The 12,825-nt window shown below is 43.7% G+C and overlaps 1 protein-coding gene across 1 annotated transcript in view; it reads right to left on the bottom strand.

Moving 5' to 3' along the window:
• wnt5a (wingless-type MMTV integration site family, member 5a) overlaps nucleotides 1-12,825 on the bottom strand; it is a 71,179-nt gene that overhangs the window by 31,462 nt on the left and 26,892 nt on the right. The window contains exons 2-3 of the mRNA XM_051670175.1: nucleotides 10,729-10,859; nucleotides 5,902-6,149 (exon numbers count right to left, since the gene is read on the bottom strand). Of these exons, the coding sequence (XP_051526135.1) occupies nucleotides 5,902-6,149; nucleotides 10,729-10,853 (373 nt within the window). The 5' untranslated portion in view covers nucleotides 10,854-10,859. The remainder of the gene's footprint in view (nucleotides 1-5,901; nucleotides 6,150-10,728; nucleotides 10,860-12,825) is intronic.

Raw genomic sequence — 12,825 nt, forward strand, 5'->3', positions numbered from 1 at the left:
GTTAAGCCACAGGTCAGTGCTCCTGGACCACCATGGTGGACATCGCCTGCCCGAGAGCCTGCGCAATGACCTTCATCACCCGTAGGGCAAGGTCGGTCACCGAGCTCAGCTCCTGCATCACTCCCGGGTCAGGAATACCCTCATGCAGCTCTTTCAGTGCCTTGGCCTGGTGGACTTCCAAGAGGGCCATAACATGCAGGGCGGAGGTGGCCTGTCCAGCGGCACTGTAAGCCTTGGCTGTCAGGGATGTCGTGAACTTACAGGCCTCGGATGGGAGCCTAGGACGGTTCCGCCAGGTGGCGGCATTTTGCGGGCACAGGTGCACCACAATTACCTGCTCCACCTGAGGAACCTCCGTGTACCCCCTGGCCACCCCACCATCGAAGGTAGTGAAAGCGGAGGAACTCTGAAGCTGGGTCCAGGCAGTAAAAGGTGCCCGCCACGACTTTGTGAGTTCTTCATGCACCTCCAGGACGAACGGAACTGGGGCAGAGCGCGGCTGTGAGAGGCGCACTAAGCCGAGGAACCAGTCATCCAGCTGCGAGGGCTCAGGACAGGGTGGAGGGTTCCACTGGAGCCCGATGCTCACGGCAGCCCGGGCAAGCATGGCCACCAGCTCCATGTCGGCCTCAGACTGGGTGACCACACCCGATGGTGGGAGCCCAGCCGAGTCCTCTGCGTCTGACTGTAACTCTCCGATGCTGCGAATGAGACCTCATCCTCCTCCCGAGCCCCGAATGAGACATTAAACTCACCCTGTGGCGAGCCGCCTGACTCATCCATGAACTCGACCGGGGAAAACGAGCATACTGGGGAATGGGAGCTCCGTGGAGATTCACCCTGCGGAACCACTCCCATTGAGGTCCCCAAATCGCCCCCAGCACTAATCGTCATGGCCTTGTGCCTGTAGGCAGAAGGACCGGGGCAGGGAGAGGCTGGAGTGACTTTCCCTCTGAAGAAAGAAAGCCATGACCGCAATGTTGCCATGGTCATGCTCTCACAATGAGGACATTAACCACTATGAACACTGCCTCAGCGTGCCTACGGCCTATACACGTGGCCGTCAGATGCAGAGAGATAACAACCGCATCCAGAAACTGCACATAAGCGGAAAAACATCTTTAAAAAGACGCTCTCCATCAGTGCTAGTCTTTTAGAGAAAATGTACTCTTTTAATACGCTCAAGTGTGGCTGCTGAAGCACCCAGGGGCATTCTCTGCACGTATCTGTGCAAGAGGGGGAGAACCCGCTGTAATGCGGCGTATATCCAACAGCCATCTTAATACTCTCGCTTTCGCACTCGTAGTCAGAGGTGAATGGAATGGCAGTGGATTCCTCAACACCGCTCGGCTCCAAAGAAAAAATCTGAATGAGTGGTTGCAAGCCGGCTCCTTTTATGCCCGTATGTCCGGGGGAGTGGCATACAAATTCCACTTGCCAATTCTTGTTGGCCTTTTCTCAAATATCAGAGGTGTTTGGGGCTCCCAAGTACGACCCCTACATCGACACAACGTCGAGTGAGTGACAGATAGGGAACTATGGTTGCATGGTAAATGGGAGGATAGTAAAGGTCTTGAGACTAAACAGTCACTTTTGTAAATAATAAATAAACTTGAAGTATGTCATTTCTGTGCTACTAGTGCAACCAAAAGGAATGACAAAAATAAAGTATATTTTCAAAGAATCTTTGCCAACTCCCCTTAAGGCCCAGTTATACTTTGTTTTTGAGTGTTCCGGATCGGCTCGCACCTGGCCGACCGCATTGCTTTTGTGAGTATACTCTTCTGACCGCGAGCGAATATGAATGCGTTTGATGCATGCCTACTAAACTTTTTTGTGATACTCTTTTAGTACAGTCAATAGCAAGTGCATGCGCCGACAATGTGCACAGATGATGACTGTGTCCACGCGTCAAGAAAATCTGGCTGGCGCACGGTCAGAACGTGCGGACTGGCTAATGTCCAAATTTACGTCACGCATACTGTGCGCGGAGCGATCAGCAACATGGACAACCGAATTATACTCAGGCCTTTAGCCTCACGCATCATGCTCTTTCACACTCTCTGATTCCATATGAACAAATAGGCCATGCTAAATGAACAAGACCACTATAACATACATACACACCGGACAGAAAGAGTGGCAGAGGAATCCGGTCGTCCGATTACATCAAGGGTAGGATGGTTATTCAGGTAACTAGTAAGTTAAGACACATATTCCAAGTATTTTACAAATTTATCTGAAGCTCGACAGTAATGAGCTAACTTGTGTGTCAAAACCTTAAGTGTAGCATACCTGTCGAGAAGCTACTCGGCTAGTTTGAACTCCAAAAATTCCCTCAAAGTCCTCCAGATGCCAATGTTCACTCTGATTTTACTCCATTCTATGTCTCTGTAGGCAATGCTAAATTTATTTTCCTCTGTAAAACATCTGCCATGGTTGTTCACATTCTCCCAGGTGAACCACTGCTACAAGTAGCCACGCCTCAAACTCACGCTATAGGTTGAGCTAGAATGGGTTGGGTGGGGCTTAGTGGGCCACTCAAAATATAAACATTAATGTTTTGATAGTGCCTAGGAGGCTCAGTGTTTATAATTTTGGGGGAGGTAAACCCACGAATGGCTTACTTACAGACGTCAATGAAAAATAATCTGTGATAGGAGAATGTATTTTGACACATTTCTTTTTACATACATCACCTTTTTTTTATCCCTTTTTCTCCCAATTTGGAATGCCCAATTCCCACTACTTAGTAGGTCCTCGTGCTGGCACAGTTATCACCTCAATCCAGGTGGTGGAGGACAAGTCTCAGTTGCCTCCGCTTCTGAGACAGTCAATCTGCGCATTTTATCACGTGACTCGTTGTGCATGACACCGCAGAGACTCCCAGCATTTGGAGGCTCATGCTACTCTCCACGATCCATGCACAACTTACCATGCACCTCACTGAGAGCGAGAACCATTAATCGCGACCACGAGGAGGTTACCCCATGTGACTCTACCCTCCCTAGCAACCGGGCCAATTTGGTTGCATAGGAGACCTGGCTGGAGTCACTCAGCACACCCTGGATTCCAAATCGCAACTCCAGGGGTGGAAGTCAGCATCAATACTCGCCATGCCACCCTTTGAAACAAGAAAAACATTAGTACTTTTTTTTCATTACACTATTATATACAGTAGATATTACGAGCACCCAACCCCACCTCTATGCCTAAACCTAACCAAATCTTAACTATATAAAAACATAACAAGCAGATAAAAGTACAGTCACAATCATTTATTTTAAAAACAAAAATTATACAAAATAACTTTTATAGTATTCAATACCATATGACAGCATTGTATGAGGAAGAGAGTGAAACGGAAGTTTTAATATCTAAAAATCTTCCACCTCCGTGAATGCAGTGACATCTTGATGCTAACGGTCACATCTCATTCAAAAGATACATCTGAACTTGAGCCTGCAGCAGTCAGAGCCAATGGCGTTTGACAACATCACTGATGTCAACTTAGTTCAAGTTCACATGTTCATTGGCTTCAGTGTCTGTGCAGTTGTAAGTTGTAATATTATATAAAGTATATGTTGTGGACATAGCTGATTAACCTTATGTACAGTATACATATGATGCGTTTGAGTAAGGTATTTAACCAGGTTCATTTTTCCAGTGTTCAGCTCTTTCTGCTCATGCAGCTTCATCTGGGAAATCCCCAACATACTGGATTATATGAATCAATTATTTCTTAATGTTTCTTCTTTTAAAAACAGATGTTATTCTTTGTGCATTTTATAACACCTATTAAACGTTTGGGCATTAAAAACACAAGTTTGTTAATTTTAGCAAGCAGAATATTCCCCCATTCAGCCATTATGCAGGACTTCAGCTGCTCAAATGACATTATTTTGCACTTCATAATGCACCACACATTCTCAATTGAAGACAGGTCTGGTCTGCAGGCAGGCCAGTCTAATATCTGCACTCTCTGTTTTCACAACCATGCACTTGTAATCCGGGCAGTATGTGGTTTGGCATTGTCCTGCTGGAAAACCACTTCTGAATGTGCATGATCCCCCATCACTCAGATGTCACAGTTTTAAAAAACATAATTCATCTGTAATGGATATCATGACATGGGCTCGGGAATACTTAGGTAAACCATTGTCTACCTTTGTCAGTCAACACCATTCGCAACTGCAGAAGACATACATCAACACTGTCCAGAAGCGCCGCCGACTTCTCTGGGTTCAGTCTCATCTGAGATGGAAAGTAGAACAGTGGAATCATGTTTTGTGGTCCGATGAGGCAACATTTTTAATAGTTTTCAGAAGAAGAAAAAAAGGAAATGGACCATCCAAGCTGTTATCAGCATCAGGTGTGTCAGTGCCCATGGCATGGGAAACATGCACATCTGTTAGAGCACTATAAATGCAGAAAGATATGTAAAAATTTTCAAGCAAAATATACTGTCATCCAGACACCGTCTTTTCCAGGGACGTCCCAACATTTTCTAGCAGGACAATGTCAAACCACATTCTGCCCAGATTACAAGTGCATGGCTGTATTAGCAGAGAGCGTGGGTACTAGATTGGCCTGCCTACAGTCCTGACCTGTCTCCAGTTAAGAATGTGTGGCACACTATTAAGCACAAATTATGGCAATGAAGGCCCCATACGATTGCTCAGAGTTTTAAGTTATTAATTTAAAGACAGACATATGAGGTTGTTAATCGAAGGTATTTGCTTCTGTTTAAACCATCAGTCCATGTTTTTTCAACTTCATAAAAAAATCTTGTTTAATACTACACTACCTATGATGCTGCAGAGGAAGATCAACCAATCAGAGACTCGTGGCCAACAAAGCATGTCAAGCAAGCTTTTCAGCGACCGTCTTTTTCCAGACTACCTTGATGCACCGTGAATGATGCAATCAAGTCGGCCTCTCTACACTCTCAAACTACTTACTGAAGATATTGTAGTGCTTTTTTTATTTGATATAGCACAGGGTGATATAGCACAGGTTGTTTTTATTAGCATTTTCCATACTCTTTAAAATTTTGGGGGGTTGTAAATATCTTGCAGTATTTTTTATTTTATTTTTATTTTTGTCGTGTCATGTAATTATGTTTGAATTAAAACCGTTTGTTTATCATCATGATGCATCTTTTTCGTCTCATCATTGTTATCAAAGACGAAGGGTTTTTTGATTTTGCCAGTGATGATGAAGACATTTTTGCAAGTATTGATGTTGACAAGATTTATGCTGCCTTCAAGAGCTATTGGAATTATCGTAAATACGAGTTTCCCATGTGGAAGTTGCACATGAATGACCCTTTAAGTTGTAATTACTACTGGGAAACTCAGAGACAATTTTGAGTCATATCCATTTATATATATCAGCAACCATTCTATGCATATTTGACCAAAATTCCATTATTGTCAGCAAGCTAAATGAGTAAGATGTCAACATAAAAGTTCCTCAATAAATATGTATGAATGAACCTGGCGTCGTCCATGTTTCCTGTTCTTTCCAACAACAAAGCACTTGAACATGACGTACTCGTAATTACCACTTCAGAAGTAATGAAGGCAGCATTAAACACTGCTGACAGTGCCTAACAGCCAATATTACAGAGAGATTTCACTGGTGTGATGTGTGCGCCTCAAAAATCACATTGTGGAGTAAAATCATCCTTAGAAAAGAGCTGAAAGTCCCTTAAAAGTCAGTCAGTCCCATGTGGTACCTTGAGTCAGTCACCAGCTTATGAAAAAGAGCACTAAATAATTTCAGATTAATTCAAAGTAATTTCAGGAAAATTACATTTACTGCACATTTAATAAAACACCCAACATTAAAGCCTAAATTGAGACCCATGTCCCATGCTGCTATTACTATAAGCCATACCTATCTGCATGACACGCCCAAACACAGAGGAGTTGTCCACAGTGCTGCAGTTCCAGCGGCGATGGCGGAACTGGTACTGACACTCTCTGATGCCCGTCTTAGCGCCCTCTCCAATGTACTGCATGTGATCCTGGTACAGCTGGCAGAGCTTCTTCTGGCCTTTAGATAGTCCAGCCAGCTGACTGCAGAGCGGCTGAGCCCCAATGACATACACTTCTGGTATCAGAAGCGGATTCAATGCTAGAGACCTGAAATGAAACAAATCATTGCAGGAACAGGATGCAAATTTTAGTTATTGGATGTAATTTCCATGTAGAACATGGACAGTGGTGCTACAAATGAATGGAGAAGTATCATTGTACCTTTAGGTCTATTAGTCTCAAGCTTAGTTCGTATGCATATTTCACACAAAAATGACAAGAGATAGCACAGCGCTTACATCACGCAAGAGGCAGCTTGAACTCCAATTTCGTGAATGTGCATACCACAGCTGGCCGGAAGTAAAAAATTTTAGTAAAAAAAGTTTTAACATTGATCTATTTCTTACACACACTTAGCGTTTCACTTCAGAAGACATCAATTAATCAACTGGAGTCGTATGGATTACTTTTATGATGGCTATATGTGCATTTTGGGCCTTAAAAATTTTGGCTCCCATTCACTTGCATTTTATGGACCTACAGAGCTGAAATATTTATCTAAAAATCTTCGTTTGTGTTCTGCTGAAGAAAGAAAGTCCTACACATCTGGGATGGCATGAGGTTGAGTAAATGATGACAGAATTTTTCACAGTCTGTCTCCCTCGTTTTTCCTAGGACTCTTATTTTGAAGTGTTTCCTTCGGACTACATTAACAGTATGCACTGCCCCCATCACTGCCATCTGTTCCTCATTGTTCTCACCTGTTTTTCATTCCCTCATTAGCTATTGTTTGTATAAATACCCTTTAGTTTTTGCATTACTTTGTCAGTCCGTTTGTTGTTTGACTGTCATCATTTTTATTAAAGCCTACACATAGATCCAAGACTTCCACGGCTTCTTCGTCCACGCCTGCCACGACCAACGAGCCAGCTCCCACGCCTGCCATAGCCAATGAGCCAGTACTCATGCCTGTAGCCTCAACCATCCCAGAGCCAACCATCCAAGGCCTGTGGCCTTGCCCACACCCTTAACTGTCCGGAAAAGGAGGAGAAGGAAAAGGACACCTTCTCCCCAGTCTCTGCCCATGCTCACGACCACGGAGGTCGTTCCACAGTCTCTGCCCATGCTCACGACCATGGAGGTCATTCCCCAGTCTCTGCCCGTTCTCATGACCACAGAGGTCATTCCCCAATCGCTGCCAGCTCTCGTCGAGCCTCCCACGGCTCCGCCTTCCATGGCTTCGCCCCTCGAGCCTCCCACGGCTTTGCCTTCCATGACTCCGCCCCTCAAGCCTCTCACGGCTCCACCTTCCATGACTCTTCCCCTCGAGACTCTCACGGCTCTGCCTTCCATGGCTCCGCCCGTCGAGCCTCTCCAGGCTCTGCCTGCCTTCGTCAAGCCTCTCCTGGCTCCAGCTGCCTTCGTCGAGCCTCACCTGGCTCCGGCTGCCTTCGTCGAGCCTCTACTGGCTCCGGCTGCCTTTATCGAGCCTCTCCTGGCTCCGCCTGCCTTCGTCGAGCCTCACCTGGCTCCGGCTGCCTTCGAGTCTCTCCTGGCTCCGGCTGCCTTCGTCCGCCCTCAGAGTCTTCCACGGCTCCGCCCACTCCCCCAGAGCCTCCTCTACCAGCGGTTCCGCCCGCTCCTCCAGAGACTCCTCTTCCAGCGGTTCCGCCCGCTCCTCCAGAGACTTCTCCTCCAGTGGTTTCGGCCACCCTCCAATGACTCCTCTTATAGCGGCTCTGCCCACCCCTCCTCCAGCGGCTCTGCCGCCTGACCCTGTCCCTGCCCTGTTGCTGCCTCCCAGTCCTCCTGACCCAGTCCCGGCCCTGTGGCTGCCCCCCAGGCCTCCTGACCCTGTTTCGGCCCTGTGGCAGCCTCCCAGGCCTCCTGATCCAGTCCCCGCCCTGTGGCCACCACCCAGGCCTCCTGACCCAGTCCCAGTTCTGTGGCCACCTTCCAGGCCTCCTGACCTGGCCCTGTGACCACCTCCCAGGCCTCCAGACTCTATCCCAGCCCTAAGAACCTCCCAGACCTCCTGACCCAATCCCTGCCCTGAGGCCGCCTCCCAGACCTCCTGACCCAGTCTTTACCCTGAGGCGGCCCCCCCAGACCTCCGGACCCAATGCTTACCCTGGGGTCTCCTCTCTGGCCACCTGGTCCTCTTCTGGGTCCCCTTTCTCACCAGTATCTTCCTGCCCTCCTCAGCCACCTTTGGGGTGCCAGGAGTCACCCTTTAAAGGGGGGGGGGGGGTTATGTTTTCCATTCCCTGATTAGCTCTTGTTTGTATAAATACCCTTTAGTATTTGCATTACTTTGTCAGTTCTTGTTTGTTGTTGTTTTGAGTTCCCATTTGTTGTTTGACTGTCATCATTTTTATTAAAGCCTGCACATAGTTCCTACGTCTCCTGTCTCATCTCAGCAACCATTAATTACAGAATTTTTGGGTGAACTATCCCTTTAAGGACTTCCTTTTGACAAGCCTAGTTCAAACTATAAGCAAGAGTCTTAGACCGACAAGGCTTGAAGATCCCCAACATGTTTGACTAAAGCCAAAGCGTGTAGCAGCACAGTCTTCAGAGAGAGTATGCATAAGCTTATCACATATAACGGCTTGTACAGGGAACCTGTAAGTAATTTACACCAGCGCTAAGTCCCATATAGGTATGGTAGCGGTAGGAGAGGGCTCAGCCTTCTAGCACCCCTTAAGAACTTACTGATCAGAGGGGGTTAACGTCAGTACATTTCCCAGCCTCAGGGTGCAGTCGGCCAGTGTTAACGAGTCGGTTAAAGCTGGCAGGCCTCGTGCAGCTGCAACGAGGTCTGTTATCTGTGTAGAGACATGGCAGCTTGCTGGCACATTGCCAACGGCAATACAAACACTCAAGACTGGAATTGTGTTCTCTATCCTGGAATACAATGGCGGGGAGAGTGAAATTTTTTTCGATAACACAAAAGTGTTTACAGGAAACTGTTCCGTAGGCTTTAGTTCCGTTTCAAGTTCTGCAGACTATCAGGCAGACAAAACAGCACTCATGCCTGTCAGACAGACGAATAAACATCTGCGAAACGCCATCTTGATAAGAGCACACAAGAGCACGAAATACACTGACAAACATTTATTTTTGGGCGGTCAATCGATTCAAATTTCTAAACAAATTAATTACCTGATATGTCAATTAATCAAATTAATCACATATATCAATATTAATATCAATGTCATTTTATATAAAATAATCACAGTAAGTATATTTATACTTATAATAATTTCAGATAATTAGGAAAATACATAATTGTGATTTTGTGGAAGATGAACAAAGCATTGATTAGACAATACATAAAGTGGCTTTAGAAGTCACTACATTGTTTAGTTTATTTTCATATCAATGAACATAATCATGTCACTGGCCTACAGTCCACAGTGATCAGTTTTGCAATCTGTCCACTTTCTTGCTTTGCATCTCTACACATGCATGGCAGACGAACACTTTTAGTGTGTCTTACTGTGGATGTGTTGTGTTTCACTGGTTTTCAGCATATCTAAACGCCACATTTTTAGGAACCTGTGTCAAGTTAAATGTAGTTTGAAACTTTAAAAACTACACCTCAAAACCCTTACACTCTGCTCCTTCCAGCTGTCTTTGATCTGCTGGCGGGTTTTGCCTGTACAGCTGTGCAATACCTGTACAGCTGGAGCAGAGCTTACTGCATCCCGATGACAAAAACATAGAGGTGGTATTTCAAGCATGAATTATTACTGTGGCATGATTAATTGCATAATTTTTTCCCCAAAACTTAGAAGCTAAAAAACATAGAAAGGCAGCATCAAAGTTATCCATACACCAGTGGTTAAATCCACGTCTTCAGAAGCGATATGATAGGTGTGGGGGAGAAACAGATAAATATTTAAGTCCTTTTTTAGGGGGCCAAGCACCAAATGTGCTGAAACCCTAAATCAAACCTTAACCCTAACCCTAACTGCCTCAATCACAGTAGCAAAAATAGGATTTTCTTATTTTATAGCACCCCCTAGCATCAACAATGGATGAAATTTTGCATTTGACATCAGAATGTTCTCTTTTCAATGTGTTTTAAGTGTTGTTAAGTTTGAATTTTTCACTCACAAGATACAGGCCATTTAGTAATTACAGGCCACACCCAAAAACATATTCGCTTATCTTTGGAACGACATAACAAATAAAAATTATTTTGATAACTTTTATCAAGAGGGTCTGTAGATGATGTAGAAAATCAGTACAAGTACAATAGGGTTCCAGTACTTTCGGTGCTTGGCCCTAATAATAATAATAAGAAGAAGAAGAAGAAGAAGAAGAAGAAAATCCAAACAAATACATTAAGGTTAGTGTTTGATTTAGGGTTAGGGTTAGGTTAGGTTAGGTTTAGGGTTTCACAGAAAAGATCCTGTGGAACCCTATTGTACTTGTACTGATTTTCTACATCATCTACAGACCCTCTTGATAAAAGTTATCAAAATAATTTTTATTTATGTCATTCCAAAGATAAGCGAATATGTTTTTGGGTGTGGCCTGTAATTACTAAATGGCCTGTATCTTGTGAGTTGATTGCTTGTGTTGATAACATGGCAAACAATGATATACTGTACATCTTACATGACTACTAGCAAATACAAATGTGTTTAAAATTTGCATACTGTAGATGAACACATACCACCATGAGTTGGCCTCCACAAGCACTTGCATAAAGAAGGCAAAGAAGGTTATGGCGACCACACTGTGTCGTGTGTCCGTGACTCCAACCCACCCTGAGCCCATCAACATTAGCTTCAACAACATTCTGAGCTGGAGAAAGAAGATGAAGAGTGTTACATCACACACATTCATATGAAGAACTACACATGTGCAATGTGTGTGTGTGTTTCATCAACAGAGCAGCGTTCATTAACTGAAGCATGCTACACATGCAGACACTGAATTTACTTATTAAACGCATCCTTTGCTATTCACAAAACTATTGTATCGATCCAAGTGACTTTGAATATAATGCACAAGTCATATGGACTACTTTAATGGTGCATTAATGTCATATTGGAGCTTCACAGTAATGACCATGACACACAATAACACACTGGAGAAACCGGAGTACTGGAAAATGCTCTTTATTGATGCACAAATGACTAAAAGAGTGATCACTTCACTTCTGCGGATTTGGGTCTCTATTTTTGCGAGTGCGCTAGGTGCAGCACAGCAACCGTGCACAACATCTTATTTAATATTGTGAGTTTGCTAAATCTAAGCAAAATTTTTGTGCCAGCGTAAAGTGCAAGTGGCTGTAAGTGGGAGTGATTAAACTTTCTGTTGGTATGTGTGCGCAAACTATGGGTGTATTGTATGTTAATGAAGTGCCGCAAAGCGCAATTTATTATTTTCCTGAGAAATAGGTAATTGCGCTAAGATTAGGGCTGGAAATTGCCACACACCTCCAGATTAGATATTACAACAATATTTCCAAGCCAATTCGATATGTATTGCGATATTGTGGTTCTGTACGTGTTGTGATTTGATGTGTTGATATAAAAGCGTAATAAAAAAAAGTAAAAAACTTTGTTAACTCCTTTTTCTAGAAAGAAATGTCTATTGAAGAACAGTTGTATCTGAGATGACAATTGTTTCACACTGTAATTTGCAGGTAAATGGTAGGGATGTGCAAAACTACCAGTTTAAAACTACCAGTCGACCAGTAAGTGTGTTGTCTGAGGTAGGCGACTATAAGGAACCCATGTTTAAGGCTGCAAGTTAGCAACATGCAAATGGAGGATAAAGAGTAAACTTGTTCAAGAACCATTTCTGGGGCTGTACTGAATTATGACACTGACAATTCACCTGTAGTCCCAATGTCATTGTATGTTATTTGCATATGTATCCTGAGATAGTCTGAGATCCTATGCAGCATAGACAACACTATTCTTACAAACTGCTCCCAGGTTACTTACAGAGGGAAAAAAAAGTGAGAACTCACAATTTGCACGTGTTCTGCGAGACATGATTGCGCTGCGCACGTTGGCGCCAAAGCGTAAATTAACTTCTGAACAAAAAAGCAAATCAGACACCTGCACCGCTGGCATTTGTTTCGTCTGTTCTTCAAAATATAATCAGGTGTGTTTTCTCAAGCACGCCATTGTGTCTAGCGGCATTTCTTGTCGACAGTGGCGGGTAAATGTGCTACATTACCCGCCACTGCACACGACTACCCTGGCTGTTAGATTATGAATATTGCGGGGGCGTGACGTAGTTTACGGCATCAAGTTTGATAAGTTTTATTTTTTTACAGTTAAACTATTTATTAAAGCAGTGTCAGTCAGAATCAGCAGAATTACTTATGACAAATACTCTCCACAACACCTCTCAAATAAACTTTTGGATTAGGCATAATAACAGGAATATTGATCACAGCAAAGGATTTTGACATCTGACAGTGAACAAATGGTGCTTTGATGGCTTTAGCAGTGGTGCATTAAAGGACTAAATGTAAAGAATTAAAGAGACAAAACTTCTCAGAGAGAAAACCTGTTATGTGGAACTCTGCATAAATATAGCTTCTATCTATTAATCATTGTAGCATTAAGATTAAATTATATATATATATATATATATATATATATATATATATATATATATATATATATATATATATAAGGGAGATGATTTTAAAATCGCTTGGCTCGAGAATTACGATTTGTAACAGAATCGTTTTTTTTTTTTCCAGTCCTAGCTAAGACATTTGAAAACCATGTCTGCTTTCAGCGCT

Source organism: Myxocyprinus asiaticus, chromosome 33 (assembly GCF_019703515.2).
Source record: "Myxocyprinus asiaticus isolate MX2 ecotype Aquarium Trade chromosome 33, UBuf_Myxa_2, whole genome shotgun sequence".
NCBI lineage: Eukaryota > Metazoa > Chordata > Actinopteri > Cypriniformes > Catostomidae > Myxocyprinus > Myxocyprinus asiaticus.